Source organism: Mus musculus, chromosome 9 (assembly GCF_000001635.26).
Source record: "Mus musculus strain C57BL/6J chromosome 9, GRCm38.p6 C57BL/6J".
In the NCBI taxonomy this organism is placed as follows: Eukaryota; Metazoa; Chordata; class Mammalia; order Rodentia; family Muridae; genus Mus; species Mus musculus.
Genome location: NC_000075.6, coordinates 5,288,540 through 5,308,841, shown reverse-complemented (window position 1 = coordinate 5,308,841; position 20,302 = coordinate 5,288,540). Strand labels below are relative to the sequence as shown.

Below are 20,302 nucleotides of genomic sequence, written 5' to 3'. Positions count from 1 at the left end.
CATTTCCTTAGCATAGGGAGGCGGGGACTTCCAGGAGATGTTGAAAGAGCTGCTCAGAAAGTATCAACTGCTGTGGGGAAATCCCCTGTAACTCATAAAACTGGCCTCCCTTTTCCTGAATTTTATCACTTCGTCATGGGAACAAACAAACACAACTAAAGCGGCTGCAAAAATAGAAAAAAAAAAAATTGAAGTTGTTTACCTTTGCATTTTCTCTATTCTTCAGGGCTCCAGTAAGACACAGTGCTGCTTATATTCTAGTCTGGCTTCTCAGTAACTCAACCTCTGCTTTCTAAAACATCAGTTCTAAGTCAATGAAATTTAACATATTCATTTCTACTGGAAAATTAAGCAATTGTTTCCTAATTCAAGGTACTACAGCCTTTCTATACATATTTCTACAGACTTCGTTTTTATTAGACATAGTTCAGAGCAATCCTTTTGTCCACCCTGGGTGCATTTCATTAATTGTGCAAGACAAATTTTTACTGAGAGTGATGATTACTACTACCTGTTCGTAGCCTCTTGAACAAATAGGGGCACTTGCACGGTGCAATATAATGAATGCATGATCACATGATCTGAGGAGAGAGGTATGTCAGGGGAATGGTTAGAGAAAGGGGAAAAGACAAATGCTGTGGTGTGTTCAACTTTGAGTCTTTGGGGAACGTTGGATTAAATAGGAAGGATTAGAAAGGCTCTTGTGAAAGTGTCCTTCTTCAGCTCCTCCTACAGTTAACAAATACTGCTGAGAGAATGGATAAAGTAATGCCACTATCGCCCATCTCCTCAGTGTCATACTTATCTGGTAATTGTTCCCTGGTTGTTGGTGGCACTGACTGTTTTATAGTCTCAATCAGAATGTGAAATTTTAAGGTTCATGGGCTAAGTCAATATTCTTTGATCCATGAATTTTTTAATCCATGAAGGATAATAGCACATAAAAATTGCTTTGTTCTGGTCCAGGCTTCCAGAGTAATAAGTAAACACTCCATTTTGAGATTCCATTTATTATTTTGGCTATAATGGTCCCAGTTATATTTTATATGTTTCTTCTTCTGAGCACTAAATTCTTGGAATTCAGAAACCTGTGGTGTCTATATGACTGTAGGAAAAGACAAGCAAATGATATTATAAAAGAAATAATGGCACTCAGCCAGTTCTGCATTTAAGAACCAAGTCTAAGAACTCTGCTGATGCTCTGGCTACTGAGGGATTCTGGGAGAGAGACAGTCTTTGGTGTATACCAGGCTCCAGTGGACACTCCATGGTTACACTGTGAATTCTGGTTAAACTCAGTGGGTCTCAAAAACAAACAAACAAAAAAAGATATAGGTGTTTGAATAGGAATTGTACAGAGGAGAATAATTGTAGGAATAGAAGAGTACTACAGAGTGTGTGAGGTTATAGTAATCAGAATGCATTTTACACATGTGTAAAATTTTTACAAATAAATACAATAATAAAGACATGAGTTACTCTTCTTGTGTTCTGTCTGAAAGTCAAGTCAAATAAAGGAAAATAAGGTCGCAACAGAAACAACAAACAGGATAGCCTTTCTGTTTTGTTTTATTTTAATATTTATTGCATCATCTAAGGAAGTATTGGCTTCTTATTGGCACGATTCTCAGCATAGGTACATAAGAATGAACTGGATTCCTATGAGAAAGAGAAATTACAAAAACATAAGCATTCTTCTGAGATCAGTGCACAACACTGTAATGCTGGTATATACACTCACAACAGAGAAGAGCCCAAGGCATGTGTAAGTGTTTATCTTACTAAGATAAAATATAGACATATAGAGCCTCTTAAAATTTTGTCTCATAGCAGCCAACCTGAGATAGGACCAACCACAAAATCTGAGAATATTAAGAAAACAAGCAGTCCCTTCAGTCTGTTCCTGATTTCTCTATATAATATACCAAATGTAGAAACTTGGATCAGGATCAGTTGTTTACTATACTTCAGTGGTCTTCATCCAACCTCCCCCTACTGCACACACACACACACACACACACACACACGTATACACACACAAGTGTACAAAGGCATTGGTATGACATACTTCGTTTAATGTCCCGGGAAGAGGTAGAAACGTTTTGTCAGGGTCACCCTATCAGCAGTGGGCATCTGTAGCCTAAATTCTGGTTGTTCAAATGAAAATCGAACCTAGAAGTAAAAGGAAGGTTTATAGCCATAATTTTCAGAGAGTAGGATCTCGAATCAAGATGGACAAAGACTGCATTGACTAGCATGACAATAAACAATGAAACAATAACTCATGGCACTTATAAAAACAAAAGTTATGAGAATATTTGCCAGATTATTAAACTTTCTTTCTGTAGCTGACAAATATGATGGGCCCAGGGATATTAGAATCTGCTCCATATTCTACCAAGGTAAAGATATATATTAATATATATGATTATTTCTTAAGGTTTCTGATTATAAAACATTGACACCATGTATGGATTGTTGACTAACCAATAAATAAATAAATAAATAAATAAATATTCTTTTTATAAAAATGACAATATGAACTTTACCATTAGAAGCAGTTTGAAGAGCTAAAGACCAATAAAATAGAATTGATAAAGCATATAGAACCCCACCTTTCTGAAAATGTCCTCCAAGTCACAAGACCAGGCATATTCTTTCATGTGTTTGATGAGTGACTCAATGAAAAGTGAGCCCCTGACAGGATGTCTCCAAGACACATTATCTGAGAATAAATTACATTCCAAATATTAGGATAGACCTAACCCTTGATACAGATCTAGCCTTTCCACTCTAGGTGGACAGATTATAGAGCTTATACTCTATTCTATATTCTGCCTGCTATTTTTTCAGTGTATACAAAATTCAATGAGTATATTTTCCCTCTTACTAAAGATGGTTGTTGTAAAAATACAGATATTAAGACAGTGTATCTTCTGATTTCAAGAAGGTAAAAATCTAATAGAAAATTAGGCTGACTACAGAAGATAATGTTATTAAGTTTGGGAGAATAAAAATCTGAGTGTGTGACTCTAGGGTTCAATATAATGACTGTGATAGAAGTTCATTGTACATTTTTAAATGCAATGTTCTTAACTATAAGATGAAGATAATTATGTCTACTAAAAGAGATACTTGAAGAAGAGATGGCACACCACAGATATCGGAGTAAGATAAAGAAAATAAATGGAAAAAGTAGAGGCAGGTGTTTCTGAAAGCACTTTGCACATTGAAAGTACAGGTTATTTTTTTAAAAGTCCTAATATGGTTGGAGTTTATACAGGCTTGGTAGTGGAAGAGTAGAGTCTGATTCACTTATAATGAATAGTGAAGAAGGCAAAAGAAAGGGTGACAGAATTCAGATGGTGGACTGCAAGAGTTCAGAAGACTCTAGAATTGGAGATCTAGAGATCTATATATGGTACAAGACAAAAGGAAATGATTTAAAGGAACAGTTAAGTCTAATAATAAAGCTGGCTGCATTCTTAAGCTAGAAACCTGTGGGTGCTTTGGAGTGGTATTTTTAAGTTAAATTTCAATTTCTTTCTTTTGTAAAATGTTTATGACTTGTTCTCTAATATCCTTACACTCATTAACAAACCCTTCTCCCTTATATGTCTCTTTACTGTATGCATGTCTGTTGTATTTTTAGTGATTCACTGAGTATAATTAAGAATGTCAGAGTGACCACGAGGATAAACTATGTAACAATAGTCTTATGGGCTTACTAATTGGTATATTTCTTCATATGATTATCCATGTGCCAGAATTTATCAGTAGCCAATAGTTCAGTAAGGCTCTATGGTCTGAGAATATATCAAGAGCCATTGTGATTTTTATCATTGGAGAAAAAAATGTAGTGAGATATACATCAAGGCATGGTTTACCCAATATAGGTGTAGGCTATATCTGAAACGTGTAACCATATTCAGTAATATAATTTGTAAGCTATTTAATTAGATGCAAGGCCTTAAGGATATATTTGAGTAAAAGAATGTAGGCCTCAAAAAATGGAAAGTTCAGGAAACAAAAGAAGACTGAAGGAGTTGAAGGGGTTTCAAGCCCCATAGGAGGAACAACAATATGAACCAACCAGTACCTCCAGAGCTCCCAGAGACTAAACCACCAACCAAAGTACACATGGTGGGACTCATGGCTCCAGTTGCTTATATAGCAGAGGATGGCCTAGTAGGTCATCAGTGGGAGGAGAGGCCCTTGGTACTGTGAAAGCTCTATGCTCCAGTGAAGGGAAATGCCAGGGCCAATAAGCAGGAGTGGGTGGGTTGGTAAGCAGGGGAAGGAGGGAGAGGATAGGGGGCTTTGGGAGGGGAAACCAGAAAAAGGGATAATATTTGAAATGTAAATAAAGAAAATATCTAATAAAAATAATAACTTCTAAATAAACAAAATAAATATAAATTAAAAAGAGTCTTATGTAATGCATAATGCAATGTATAGAGTCCTTCTTTCTAACAATAACAGAGAGAAAAGTGACCTGTATAAAAACTGTTTACCTGGTGTTGAAGAGCAGAAAGCAATAAAATCTTTCTCTATATGGGCCTTCTTAATGCCATCATCTTCAAAAATTGCATCCGTTAAGAAATCCTCTTCAGAGTCTCTTACTGAATCTTTTAACAACACCACTCCTTGTTTCTCTTGAAATTCAAAGATGATTTCATATTACTAACAATTTCCAAGGGAATTATTGCTGTCTTGAAATTCTCTTAAACTCTATTTCTAAACATATTAGTCTGTCTTTTATTTATAATATGAAAATACACATGTGTATAAAATATTTGTTATAAGCCATGTCTCAAAAATTTTTTTCCCTTAATAATTTTTCCAATAGTACCAAAAGATCAATGTATTGACTATTAATAGTGATATTCTTTAGTGGAAAATGAAGCAAATATTTACCAGTTTGAAATAAAATCCACAGGATATATGAGTGGTAAAATAGATGTTTGATATTCAGGAATCAACCCCAAACACTGAAGAGTACTCTCTATCTATAAATGATAAAGTCTCAATGGGAATGCCCTGTTATTTTAAACCATCAGCACTTACCTCCACGGCATGCCTGAATAATGATCACCTTGGGCTTGTCTTTCAAGCTTGGGCACTTCAAAGTGTTCATCATCTGAAAGATTGTGTCAACCTTTAAAATATCTGAAACTTCATTAGAGTATGTGGTCCCACATATTCCCTCCTGGATACCATGAGACATGAATACAAGGAAAGTACTGTCAGAAGTCTTGTGCTCTGGGCAGGCAGCAAATTCTTTCACCTCTTTCACCATCTCCTATAAGAGACAAGACCAGTGATTTTACACTTTGACTTCTCTAAGGACAGTAAAAGGAGTCCTTGAATAAATACACAAAAGTCAGTGACATGGAAATGAAAATTTCTAATTTTTAATTTTATATAAAGCAAGTTTTTATATAAAACTTTATAATCTCATCCTGAGATTATTGAGTTGATAGAAATATTTTGCAATTGGATGTTACATGGCTAAACCATGTTTGAATTTGACAGCCATGTCTAATATTATCGGTTAGTCACCACAGAATATCACCAGTACAGAACTAGCAAGGCTTCTGTAACATCTCTTCTAGCATTTTCTAAGGGGAAGAAAGACATGGACACTTTCTATATCTTGAGAAGTTTTACCAGAGCTGTGAGATTTTCTTTCACTTTCACGGTATACCCCAGATCCTCCAGCAGCAACTTCATTTCTCTGAGGTCAACTTGAGCTCCAACCCTCGGAGAAAGATGTTGAAACTCTGTGTTGCAGATAATGAGGGCAAGACGTGTACGAGTGGTTGTATTCATTATTGGATAAATCTGTATGAAAAGATTGAATGAACAGCCTTGCTTAATTCATTATCTACTTTATGTATGACATATGACAGTTTCTAATTGCTTTTCTTAGTCCTTTCAAGAAACCAACCTTGTTAAATTTAGATCAACACTAGGAAGGAAATTGTATCTTAATTCATGAGAACTAATGGAGTCTAGAAAACACCTGGTAGGCTCTCAGCATCTCTCCTTAATTTTGAAAGTGAAATTTTAAAAAATGAAGAGGTTGTAGCTAGGATATTTAAATTGTCAAACTGTTTTTTGTTTGTTTGTGTGTGTGGGGGGGGGTGTTTCATAGACTGTAGAAGTAACAGTAGATCCACATCTGACTTAGGTTCTAATCTCTAAATTTGGGACATTGCAACGAACTTGGCTATGACACAGAACCACCACCCTTCAGGATGGCCTCAGGGTTCTTCAGCTTGTTCCATCCTAGATTCTGGAGCACAGCACCTCTGAAGGATTTTCTTTCCATAACTTCTGGGCTTTTTCTAAAGGGCAAAACTTGAGGGTCCCAGTCAGTCCTGGAAATGTGCCATCTTCTTTGTTCTGTTCTTCCTTTGTTTCTGTAAGAAGAAAAATGCATATGGGTGCATTCAACTCTAGTGGTCTCAAATCTAATCTCTTACAGCCTTAGCTACATGTGAAGTTGGGTGAGGGCAACCATGGGCTCAATACCACATTGTAGAACAAGATACTGATCATAGTTAATGGAACATATTCCAAGTCAGAGAGATCCCTAATGATGTGATGGAGGATCTGCCTTGGGATTAATATTTTGACAAATAATTTAGATAAAAACAAAGCAAGGAGTATTAAAATGTTTAATATTTATTTTAGAAATTATTTGAGACTAGGATAAAATTTTAAGTGGTGGGGGTGGGTAGAAAATATTTCTTATGTGATCACAGTAATAATTCAAAAATATGTTTACCTAATTTGTAAAAAATTATACACAATATTAGACATCAAGTACTTTTTAGAAATGATCCTCTGACCCAGTATCACTCCCCATTGTGTTTCCACATTAATCAAAGAAGGAACAATACTGAATACATGAAGTAGAAGGAAAGAAAGCTAGAATAGAATGGTAAGTGTTAAAGTTAATAAACAAGTTTTGTGAATGTATATCACTCATATTGACTGCATCTATCTATAAAAAAGTGATTTTACAATAGTTTATGACAATAGTTCCTGAGGCTTTTATTGGATTGCAAGTTCATATCATCGAACAATGTGATATACTTCTAAATAAGTTGATATAAACTTGGTATATTTAAAACAGAAATAATTTACAAAGGTACCTGGAGAACAGAAATTAAGCAATCAAAATGGGCAGGTTTTAACTAATTATAAAAGGCATTTAGATAAATTGTTGAACAAAGTCACAAAAACGGGTTGATTGTAGAAAAGAGTACACACTAAGAATTAGTATACTGGAAAATGTGGAAATATTTATTAATTGATTAAATGTGTCTGGCTTCTGCACAAATATGTCTAAACCAACAACAAACTAAGCAAACTTTATTTACATTAGAGATTTTTTTAAATGACACAATAAAATATTCAGTTAAATGGGAATATCACATCAGATGAAATATCCGAGAAAACACATGGGTTGATCACAACTAATACTAATAGAGCCAGTAGTATAATTGGTTTTCTTTTAAACACTTGACTTTCTCACCTGGTGAGAAAGAATTGTCTTCTCAATGAAATTACTTCAGAACTATGGTGGAAAACTGCTGTTATAACATGCCGCTTTAGTTATTTCTTAAGAAATAAATTAATAAGGGGTGTGGTGTGTGCTGACTGCCTCAGCTTCCATAATGTAGAGGAGCCATTTCAGAGAAGACCACTTCGATAGGTGTTTTGTCATTTGGGACATAAATATTTTCTTTGGGAATTCTGTGTTGTGTGAAATGAAGCCTATTTTTGCCTTTTTAATAGTAAAGTTGATTGTATACTCTCAGAATCTGTACTCAGTATCTGTAGGATGCCCCCACCCTGCACCACCAATCTGTCATTGTTATCATCATTCCAGAACATAGCCTGTCTGAGTGATCAGCTGTAGCCAATAGAAGCCACACATGTGTTTGGTGTGTGACACATCTAAGCTGAGCTTACAAAGTCTTCCACAAATAATCTTCTCACATTCTTTGCAATGTCTCTTACAGGTTTACTGTGAACATAGTTCTGTTAGTACTGTTGGCTGTAGGTGTGGAAGATGTCTGGCATGGAACAGAGCTCCTTGCTCATTAAGAATGACTATTTTATAATCATATGAATAAAAAAACAGTCTTCTACTATGTAAGAACAAATATGAATATTGACTTTCTTATAGCATTCAATGTTATCTTAATAAGAGTTTGCATTATTGTTACTATGCCTGAAATGCTGGTAGGTAGCTTTAACTCAGGGATAGTTTTAAATAAATATTTGTTTAATATTTATTTATGCAACTTAAGTTCAGTAAGAAGTCTAACTTGTCATACTTATTATTCTTGAACACCCTATAGTATAATATCTGGAATATAATTGGCATATGATAACCATTTTTCTTCTAGTGAACAAGAAAATTATTGCAGGCACAGATAACTATAGAGATTCATGGTTGGCAGCTACTATGTGCTTTGATAATTGGTGTATGATAAGGTGATAGAAAACTTGAGAGAGGAAAACCTAGACACAGACTGAAAGTAGTTAGAAGCAGGAAGAAGTAGTCAGACTGCATTTTTGAGTTTCAGATTTGAACAACTGTCAGTGATGACAGCATTGACTAAGAAAACTGCTAAGAAGTAGAATGGGGAAGAATGACAAGTTTATCTTTGGGGGTTGTTCAGCTAAAATGTCCAGAAAAAATGGGAATAAGTGCACTAGACACTTGAATTAGGTTTCATACCTAACTAGGGAGATAAGACTTGGACACAGACTCAGAAAGTTTTGTATAAATACACAAGAACTGCCTTGCTCAAACAAGATATACAGAGAATAAGAGGAAAATATGAGTTATTCATAGCACCCCCCAAACTTGCTTCAGTCTTGGTATTATATGAAGATAATAATGCAAAAGAGATGAGGATCCAGCGAGTATTATTCCTCTATCAGTATGGGTACCTGAGGATGAAGGATGTCCTCCTTTAGAATCTTCTGTAGCAACAAATGTTTCAGCTGATGGAGCTGAAGAGAGACAAAAGAAATGAATTCACCATAGCAAGGTCATCCTTGGTGAGACTGAGGCCAATGTGTGCTACAGGAGACAAGGCAGAAGGAATAGGAATAGTCATGAGACACACAGCAGAGCCACAGACACAAAAATGGGAGTCTGGAGCTGAAGGTGAGTGGTTGTCTTTAAACTACATAAGAAATATATCAATTAGACATTGGTTATCCAAATATATAGACTCTCAACTTGGTCTAAGATTCAGGCTCTTACCTGATTGAAGCTCCAGAATTCCTGCCAGGTAGCAGTCTTCATTACAAATGTAAGTGATAAAGATTTGGCTTGCCTGGGGCCCTTTTTTAGAGACATGATCACATAGGTCCCGTGCCTTGTCCATAGCAGTAATGTTTGCAAGTTTTATTTTATCCATTTCTTCCTGATTCAGCACTCTCTTCTCTAAAAGTTCATCCAACAATCCATTTATTGTCCCTATACTCACTGAGTTGATAAATTGCTTCCTCTTTGCCCTCAGGATCTTGTCTGTTTAAGACACAAAGAATTCTCAAATCAAGAAAACAGTTGCGTGTTCCTTTCATGTAAAGAAAGCATACTGTCTTTCAGAGTGAATCAGCAAAATGTCCCTTTCACATACAGCGTTTCCCTGCTCTCTCTCTCTCTCTCTCTCTCTTATTTTTTCCTATCTCTGCTCCACATTTGTCCTTCAACATTACACAAAAGCATACAGTATGAGGCACATATCTTTCTGTTAGAACTCAAGAAGCATAAACCATTTTCTTTTGCTGCCACCATCTCTGTCACTCATTCAGTTCCCTCTGTCTAACTAGGGACTCTTACTAGCTAAGATTGCAAAAAACGATGGCAACAATGGCAGGATACAAGTAAAGGTCCTTTCTGACCCTGGCCAGAGATTAAGACGTCAAGAATCTTCTGTGCAGATTTCTAAATAGTCTTCACTTTGCCCAGATTCAGCTCACCTAAATAACTCCAGAAACTAATGATGGCTTTCAGAAAAGCGAGTCCCTTTCCAAATGACTTATTGTCCAAACGAGTTCTTTTAATAATAGAGAAAACTCACCAGCCATGGCGTTTCTTTTCTACACCGCAGAGCTACTGAAACTGAAAGCATATTGTTAGTTCCTTTCCAACAGGGCGTGAATACAGATTGAGAAATAACCACAATTGCTGTGTGCGCATGTTTCTTTCCCTAATTAAAGTTAGGTTTAAATGCTCAAGTCTGAAAAGGATTCAACCGCGGAAATGATTCTTCTTCAACACTTGGAAGAGCTCAGGAAAGGAAGGGAGTGAGTCTTAGTCATCAAGAAAGAAAGGAGCTGTGACAACAAGTCCAGGAAGAGAAGGTAGAGAATCTGTGGGATTCACAGGAGAGGAACAAGTAGGCAGGGAAGGCTGCCACACGTGTTTCTGCTGCAGGGCTGGGCCTGAGACTCTGGGATCAGAGCTGGGAGAACAAAGAGAGAAGAGAAGAACTGTAGTCAATATACTGTTTTCTGGCTTGTAAGTCTGTGGGCTAGCAGGAGTGCCTGTTGTAGTTGGGGGCTGGAATTAGGTAATGAGTAGTGGAAAAAAGCATATGAGGCAGGGCAGTAGAGATAGGCTGAAGTTACTGCTCCTGTTCCGTTGCAGAGTTAGACAGACAGCAGGATTGGACTCGGAGGACCAGAAGCAGAGGTGTGCATCTACTGTCAAACTACTTGCTTCCCTGGCAGGGGATGCCCTTGAATAATTAGCCTGCTGGGCATAAGTATCGTCGATAAGGATACATCAAGATGCTTATGTCCAAAAAAAAAAAAAAAAAAAAAAAAAAAAAAAAAAAAAAGCCAACAACCAGCCAACCAAACAAACAACAAACACCCATAGCTCTACCTTAAAGGTAATAAATAGATTAGTTTTGTTGGGTTTTTTTTTTGTTTTTTGTTTTTTTTGTTTTTTTTTTTTTTGCTGGAGTCTATACCCAAGAACACTGATTTAGGTTACCCCAAATTCCAAGATCCAACTTGAAAAACTTTTCATCAGGTATTTCTAGTTTTGGAGAACAAAGAAAGGTATAAGTCAAGGCAAGTTTAAAATGCATCAACAAGCTTAAAAAGCAGATACATTGATGTGGGGGAAAGGTTTCCTATAATCATAAAATGACAGTATTAGCTTTCTGATTGGTTAAATTGCATGTTCTTCTATGTTAATAGCTTCTAAGAGGTTTTAATTTATGACCACAAGGTGTTACTTCAGATACAGAGTGGACCAAGGAATGGTTGTTTTAGAAGGCTAATACTAATCTAAGATGTAGTAGTTACCGTCTGCACCTACAAAATTCCAAACTTTCTACAGTACAGCAATTCCAATTGTCTGTCCATCTCAGAAGACACAAAACCTTCTTCCAGGAGAATTCTGTTCACATCCAGACATAGCTTCTTTTCTGGAATTTTCCTTCACCATTGTGATTAGATACCTGGCTCTTGGCTTCTTTATTTTGTTTCCTGTAACATACATAATCAAGAAATATAAGCTTAATTTAAATTCTTAACAGAAGAAAGAAATGGTTTTCAACAACTGGCTTTGTTTTTTGTTATGAGTTATATATATCTGCAACAATTGAAGTGAAGCTTCAAGAGAGACACCTAGGCTTCTCATTTACAATAGCAACTCTAATCTAGAAAGGAAGACAGGAAATTAGAAAATACAACTCCACTGAGCAGTTATTAGGGGAAACCCATGGCAATGCAGCTAGGCAATGCAGAGTCAGGTGGTAAATGGAAGGTTGGGACAGTGGGGTATACACTTTAGGAAAGAAAGAATTTACAGCACCTTGAATTATGAGTTGGGGTGTTGTCCTGGATAGTTTTATATCAACTTGGCACAAGCAAAAGAAAAAAAAAAGCCTTTTCACTTTGAGATAGTCTTGTAAATGTTTACTGTGAAATAAGGAAATCAAGTAACCTTGCTTCCCCACAATCTTAGGGTGCAAAGGTCCAAACGAAGCCCTATATAAACCCTGACAGTGCTTAGATTAGATACAGAAGCCTTTTACTCTGTTTTTAGGTGTGCTTAATAAAAATGTTTCCTTTATACAGAAACCACAGACAATAATGAAAATCAATATAAATTAAAAAAATAGAAAGTTAAGATCTGATAAGAAGAATAGGTATTTTGGACAGTAATTGATATGCTACTAGTATGAGGGATATTGGATAAGATGTTGAGTTTTGACACATAGTAGAGGCTCTCCCACAGCTAGTATGAGAGGAGTGAGAACTCAAGATTTCAGTGTCTGTGCAGGTGGCTGTGGAGAAGGGGCATCTGACAAAAATATGAGATACTGGGGTGAGATCAAAGAGAGTATGCTAATGAGAGAAGTCCGATTCTGATGCATACAGTACACTAGAGGCTTACAATGAGAATTCCTTCATTCCACAAGGACACTTGATGTGCAGATACTCTTGTTAATCTGACTGGTTTTGAAATTCCATAGGAGACCTTCTTGTGTCTTTGAAGTTGTTTAAGAAGTAGAGTAGTTGAGAAAGGAAGATAAGCCTTTTGAGGGAGAAGGTGAAGCCATGATGTTCATGGAAACCCAAACGAAATAAAAAGGGTTGTAACAAGTTGAGTTACTGGGATTAAACAATTGCTGCTTTCTGACATTAGATGTAATATGACCTGGGTCTCATGATCCAATGTTCTGGCCTCCCTTCCAAGGTGATTTTCTGCCACCTTAACTGTGAGTGAAAGTAACTTTTGTGTTTCTTCATTTGTTCTTTTAAGGTATTTGTCATAACACTGATAAAAGTAATAAATGTGGCAGGTAAGCTGGCAACAGAGACATACTATTTGGGAGCATGTTTAAAATCTATTAAGTGAAGCTATTTGAAAGGAAAGAATTCATTTCAAAAGAAGGTTCTAGTTGCAAATGGAGCTCTGACATATTTATGAAAGAGAACTTTCTTGATTAAGGAAGTTTTGAATTAAGAAACTAAGGCAATCGTTTTAAACTGTTCTCTCTCTAAAAAGTTTTAGATTTCCTTTACATTACACATATCTTGACTAGGGTTAACTAAGAGTTTCTGAACTTCAGAGAATGAATTAGGTTGGGTGGAGGAGGTCAGTTGCTCCAGCTTTGATCCTGTTCTGTCAGGCACTGTCACAACCATTAGTGATGTCCAGGGCACATGGCTAGAGCCTCGAGCACCTCACTTGCTTTCATAGCTTTGCTGAACATGAGGCCCCTCCAAAACCTCTTTAATCCTCTTTGAGCATATTTATAATGAACATGTGATTTACATGTTCATTTGAATAATTGTAAGTTTTGTAGTGTTCATGATGTTAGGGAGAATCATTTGCCATCTTTGCAACAGGGGTAGTAATGCAAATTTTTTCGGTTTTCTTTTACTCAATCTCATGATTCTGTGTCCCTACAGATTTTAAGAGCAATAAATGTAGTATATTTGGAAGCAAAATTCACTATTTTTTATTCTGCTGCTATTGAGCAATGGTTTGGGCCTTTATAAGGTCTTATAGTTCTTTGAAGGACTGCATGTGAACTGTAGTGTTAATGCCATTTATGGACCCATGGGAGAACTATGAGTCCCACCTTGAACCCTCTGTGCTACTTACCATCTCTGAGTCTGTGGATAATAACATGATTATCCTCTATTTAACAGCTAGTGCTCACATATTAGTGAGTACATATTTGTCTTCTAGGTCTGGGTTACGGTTCGTAGTATAATTTTTCTAGCCCTATCCATATGCCTATTGGATTTCATAATGTTATTGTTTTTAACAGCAGAGTACTCCTTTTGTAAATTTACATTTTTCTTTTTAATATTAATTAATTAATTAATTAATGGGATATGTCCCATACCTCCTCTCGAACCCTCTGTCTCCACGTGTATGTCTCCACCACCCACCACATCTGACCTCTAAATTCCCAGGGGCCTTCAGTCTCTTCAGTGTTAGGTGCATCATCTCTGAATGAACACAGACCCAGCAATCCTCTACTGTATGTGTGTTGGGGCCTCATATAAGCTGGTGTATGCTGCCTCTTTGGTGGTCCAGTGTTTGAGAGATCTCAGGGTTCCAGATTAATTGAGACTGCTTGTCTTCCTACAGGGTCACCCTTCTCCTCAGCTTCTTTCAGCCTTCCCTGATTCAACAACAGGGCTCAGCTGCTTCGTCCATTGGTTGCGTGCAACTATTTGCATCTGACTCTTTCAGGTGCTTCTTGGGTCTTCTAGAGTGTGGTCATGCTAGGTCCCTTTTTAGGAGCACTCCATAGCCTCAGTAATAGTGTCAGGCCTTGATACCTCCACTTGAGCTATATCTTACTTTGGGCCTGTCGCTGGACCTTCTTTTCCTCAGGCACCTCTCCATTTCCAACCCTGTGGCTCTTTCAGACAGGAACAATTATGGATGAGAGTCTTTGGTTGATTTATGTTTCTGGCTATTATGAATAAAGCTTCTAGGATCCTACCTAAACAGGTGTCCTTGGAGTAGGGTGGAATGTCTTTTTGGTATATGCCTAAGATTGCTATAGTAGGTCTTAAGGTACATTGACTCCCAGCATTCTGAGGAACTACCACATTGATTTTCATATTAACTGTAAAAATTTGCTTTCTCATGAACACAAACTCATGGAGGAGGGTTCCCCTCTCTCCAAATCCTCACCACCTTGAGATATAACTTGCATTATTGACCTTAGTCATTATGACAAGTGTATGAAGGAGTCGTCAAGTAGTTTTGATTTATATTTTCCTGATGGCTAAGGACATTCCTTTGAGTATTTCTCAGGTATTTGAAATTACTCTTTCCAAAATTCTCTTTTTGGATCTGTACCTTATTTTACTTGGATTATTTAGGTTTTTGTTTTTTTACTGGTTTTTGAGTTCTTCATATACTTTGAATATTATCCCTGTGTTGGAAGTGTAGCTTATAAAATCTTTTCTCATTCTCTAGGTTGCTATTTTGTCCTATTAATGGTATCCTTTGCCTTACAGAAGATGCCAGTTTCACGAGGTGCCATTTATTTGTTTTTGCTTCTAATAGCTCTGCTATCCATATTCTGTATAAGAAGTTGTCTCCTGTACCAATGTGATAAAGATTATTCCTCACTTTCTCTTATATTAGGTTCAGTGGTAAATATATATATATATATATATGTATATATATATATATATATATATATATCAGAAGATGGAAAGATTGCCCATGTAGTGTATCTGTAGAATTAACATAGTAAAAATGGCCATCTTACCAAAAGCAATTTACAGATTAAACTCAGTATCCACCAATATTCCAATAAATTCTTCTCAGACAATACTCACCTTCTTATAGAAAGACAAAAAAAAAAAAAAAAAACCAACCAACCAAACAAACAAACAAAAAAACAAACCCAGGAGAGTTAAGACAATACTTCAGAGATATCACCATGCCTGATTTCAAACTATCTTTCAGAATAATAGTAAGAAAAACTACATGGTATTGGCATACAAACAGCCAAATTAGTCAATGTAATCTATTTAAAGACCTAGATGTAGATCAACACACCTATGGATATTTGATTTAATAAAGAAACAAAAAAATATACAATGGAAAAAAGAAAGTAATATACTAGTACACCTGGATGCAGCCTGCAGAAGACTGCAAATAGATCCATATATATCACCATGTAGAAAACTCAAGTCTTTTTGAAAAACCTTAACAGTGGCCTTTTCAAATTTTTTTCTCTCCATCTCCTCACGGTTGAGCAATTTGTTTTCCAAAAGTTTGTGGAGCAACTCCCCACTCATCACTAAGCCTACTGAAATGATGAGCTGCTTATTCTCTGCCCTTAGGATGTTAGCTGTTTATAACAGAAGTTTTCAGGTCAGGAATGCATTCCCTCATATCATGAACAGTGCATGGCCTCTGTCAGATAGAATTAGCAAAATTTCTGTTTCATACCCTTTGCTTTTCTCATATATATATATATGTATATATATATATATATATATATATATATATATATATATAAACACATACACACACAGAGAGTAAGGGATGGAGTCTTAATCAGGATCTGAGAAGAGACTTTTCTGTTCCATGTATATTCAGAATAAAAAAATAAAAGATATGATAATTAGTTTTCTTTGAAGGCAATAGTCTCTATCACTCATCCTTTCCCTCTTTTAGACTACGAGTATTTAAGAATTAAGATTATGAAATGTAAAAGAATGCCAGGAAAGCACATTTCACTTTCGCCCCTGCCTTTGCTTTCTGTCAGCTTCAGGAGTATTTGTCTAGATTCAGCTCACCTAAACATCTACAGAACACAATCATAGCTTCCAGAAAACCCAAAACCTTTCCAAACTATTCGCTAAATCAGTTCCTTTAACAATAGCTCCTTTAATAAGCATGGAGTTCTCTTCTATTGTCCAATGTAACTGAAACTGAAAACATGACATAGGCTTTTATATGTTGAGGTTTATATGCAGATGGAGAAATAAGTATTATTCCTGTGTATGAATGCTTTCAAACCCCAATTAAACTCACTCATTTGGATTAAGTCAACCACAGAGATCATTGTTTCTTAGCACTTAAAATAGTTCAGGGTAGGAGAATATTAGGTATGATAGGAGAAAACAGGAATTTAAAAAATGATTTTTTTGTGTGTATGACCCATGTGCTGATAAACTTTTACAGTCCTGAAAACTTAGAATCACCTGGTAAAATCTTAATGGAAAATAATATCAATTAAATTACATGGAACATGTCTGTGGGTGGATGTTCTTGATTTTTAATCAATGACGGAAATCTTATTTCAGTGTGAATAGATTATTCCTGAGGCAGAGGTTCCTAAATGGCAAAAGAGTAAAGAAAACTAGCTATGGAGAGCATGCTATCATGTATGCATAGCTACTGGTCTCTGTTCTTTGTTGTGGATATCATGTGACCATCTCTCATATGCTTTTGATGCTGTGACTCTATGCTGGATTTTAACTCGGAATTGTAAACTGAAATGAGGCCTTTCTTTTCAACATTGCTTTTTGTCATTGACATGGAAATGAAACTAATAGAATTTACAAAGCAAAATAGGGATAAATAATAATATGTGATCAAGTTTATCACTCTAACAAATGGACAATGCAGTAGAGAAAATATATCTCTCAACTGAGAGAATCCTAAACAGAAGAACCAAATTTTACTATATTGGGAAGTCTAAGGCAGAGTTCCTAAGAGTAGAACTCACAAGGCCAAGATGTAAATTTCCACAAGGACCCTGCAAAGAAGGGAAGCAAGTAAGAGCATCTATTGTCTCTGCATCTGAGTCCACTAGGGAAGAATAAGTGACAATATCCATGGCATTCTCAGTAGTACCACAAGACAATTGATGCATTTGTTGCTGAAGCAGCTTGCAGCTTTCACAGGCTCTAATATCTAAGATCTAGGATTTTTTCTCAATAATCCATAACATGGCATGTCATTATGCAAATGCTTACTCTTCTGTCCTGTGAAACATTCATAGTGCCTTCACAAGCTCCTGGTACTAAATGATCTAGACGCTTAATCTATGCTATTATGCCAACACTGTCTAGTGCCTACATTGTTATTACTACAGAAAGAAATTGAGCAACACTACCCAGGAGTCCTGGGATATAGCCAGGTAGTGCTTTCCACCATTGCTGTATCTAAGAAACAGTCAGGTGACACCATTTATCTGCCCTGTTGAGTCACCAAAGCATCTAGGCTACCCTCCAAATCATCTGGACTGTCTGTTTAGCTGTTTGGTCTTCTGCAGCCCCAAGAAGACATTAGTCCTATCCTTGGAAATTGCTGTGCTCCTCTTGAGTACAGTAATGTTAGTGGCATCTGTGAGAATCTCATTAAGTAACGAGATGACGAATCCTTGATACTAGACCTGACACAGAGAAAGTGCTGAACTAATTTATGGGTGAAAGAGGAAACTAGCTATTGAACAGTAGGCACCCAGTAATTGTGGTTATTACCTTTATGGAATCCTTCAAGTATCTATAAGATAGCAAAACATGAGAGAATTATCTTTACAGGATGTAGCACTTGGTACTTGCATTCATTTCCAAGGTTGAGGGAGGACTCATCACCAGAAAGACTGAATTGATCATCATGGGGGGAAAGAATACAACATAAGTCTCATACATAATGAAGAGTGTGAAGAAAATTATACATTAAGTCTGAAAGAAATCAACATTCATGTTGAACACCTTTGGTTTTCTGGCCTTTAGTGCCTTATCATAGATAAAGACCTGAAAACTAGATTTCTTCTGAGATGTCTGGAAGAATCATCAAAAAATTGAAAATTAGTTTGCTCTGCACATGTGGCAATAAAAGTGTGGCAGAAGGATAGGATTAAGCAGAAAAAAAATTAACGATGAATTTTAGTTGAACAATATCAAATGCCCCTAATTGCTCATCTTATTGAAAGGCATATTCTACGTATTTCACAATAACAGGCTAGAAATTCTCTGTTGACTAGTGACTTTTCTTTTCTTAATGTCTCTCAAATGGCCCACTTTCCTGAAATTTATATATACCACACTGACTTTGACTTATAGAATCCACCTTCTTCTGCCTCCTGACTGGTGGAATCAAGACTTGCACTATCCATGTGACAGTAACCCTAAGATGTTTATTTTAGCTGATTGAATGTCATCATTTATGTCTGAGTATAACACAACTTTCTAATTTTTCTCTGTTATATGGTTTATTTGCATATGAAGATCAGTGAGATCTAACCGTTAAATGCATAGCCAACTACTTCCTTGGAGTTGAAGTATAAAATGCCCAAGCAAACACAAGTATTCTTTTGATCAGTGATATCATCTGGAGCCTATGAGGAAGTGTTTCCATGTACCCCTTTATCCATGCACATTTATTTACAAAGCACATTGCCTATATGGATCATTGTTCATTTACGAGACTTAGACAAGGATGTACACTGTCCCATTCATCTTCCTGTCCCCCATACAAAGAAAATAATATAAGAGAAAAAGCAATCACTACCACCACCACTGCCACCAGCATTATCAACAACAACCAAATGATGTTGTCCTAGAAGCTGTAGTGTGTCATAGTGTTACACTCTATATTTTTCACTTGCAAATGTTCATTGCAATGAATCATTAGTCTGTTTCAAGGCCTCTGGCTGCTGCTACACTATTAATACTGGATCTTCACGAGAATGCCTCCTGGTTATCCTCTTGTTGCCTCGTGTCATGGAGATCCCACAGCTTTGACTCTATAGGACCAGCCCTTTCACGTTCTCCAGCAGATCATACATGAGATAGATATTGGGGTGGGCCAAATCAAATATCTGGATCTGGTCAAATATCTGACTTGGTCAGCCCTCCAGCTCTTCTTTGTCATCATCATCAAGGTGACCTCTCTCACAAGGCCCTAGCAAGCTCACCTGATGCCGCAGCTGGCAAGGGACAGGGTCAGCTCTCTTGCTCACATGTCCTTGGGTCAATTCTACTGTGGTGAGGTAAAGGGACAAATCTCCCAGTGTGGTTTCTAGTAAGAGATAGGACCAGCTAATCATAGTGGTCCAGATCAGGGACATCGCCATGCCCTTTTGTGTCATGTGGCCCTAGGACATAAACACAGACCCCAGCTACTCTAGGGCAATGGAACTAGATATGGTCCCTGGCAGCAGCGTATGCCTGGATATTCCCAGGACCACAGGTGGCAGCACAGCACTAAGATCAGTATGTCCATACTGAGTAAACACGGCTGTCAGATATCCACATTGTCTCTGGTGGTAGCTCAGACCATGGACATCTGACTGGCCTTTGGTAGCGACTCAGTCCATAGATATCAATATAGACCCTAGCTGCAGCAGGACCACAGACTCAGGCATGGCCCTTGACAGCACACCAGGCCAGGACCTCACCATGGCCTCCTAACATCTGCTGTTTCTTCACAGCTGAAAAGTCTTCATTTCCTATCTCCATGGTATATAACTCACTCATCTTTTCTTTCTCTTCCGTCTCCCCACCACGTGCTCCATCTTTCCCACTTCTTTATCACACTTATATCCGTCTCAGTGGCCTACCACAGAAGGTACTTTAGTGTCATTCTTTTGGCTTCCCTGGGCTGGCATGGGTGCTTGAGTGTTTTCTTTCAGGCCTCCCAAGCCAGTGGACCAGGGGAGGGTGTCTTTTCTGGCCTCACAGTGTTGGGAATTAAAAAGGGGGCCCTGGGGAAGAGGGGGAAGGGGAAGACCCACACCCCACC

At 37.1% G+C, this 20,302-nt stretch overlaps 1 protein-coding gene across 1 annotated transcript; it reads right to left on the bottom strand.

Moving 5' to 3' along the window:
* Positions 1-1,560: 1,560 nt before the first annotated feature.
* On the bottom strand, positions 1,561-10,325 carry Casp1 (caspase 1). Its single transcript, NM_009807.2, has 10 exons — positions 10,119-10,325; positions 9,296-9,562; positions 8,977-9,039; positions 6,313-6,425; positions 5,671-5,844; positions 5,068-5,302; positions 4,515-4,655; positions 2,616-2,725; positions 2,069-2,172; positions 1,561-1,659 (listed from the first exon to the last, which is right to left on the bottom strand). The coding sequence occupies exons 1-9, from the start codon at positions 10,123-10,125 to the stop codon at positions 2,074-2,076; spliced, it is 1,209 nt and encodes a 402-aa protein (NP_033937.2). The 5' UTR covers positions 10,126-10,325; the 3' UTR covers positions 1,561-1,659; positions 2,069-2,073.
* Between the last annotated feature and the right edge of the window lie 9,977 nt (positions 10,326-20,302).

Excerpts from the sequence above, each read along its gene's own strand:
- Casp1 (NM_009807.2), bottom strand. Across the intron at positions 6,426-8,976 it reads AGGACATCCTTCATCCTCAG|AAACAAAGGAAGAACAGAAC; the intron begins GTACCCATACTG and ends TTCTTCTTACAG. Across the intron at positions 2,726-4,514 it reads TTTCTGCTCTTCAACACCAG|ATAATGTGTCTTGGAGACAT; the intron begins GTAAACAGTTTT and ends ATTTATTCTCAG.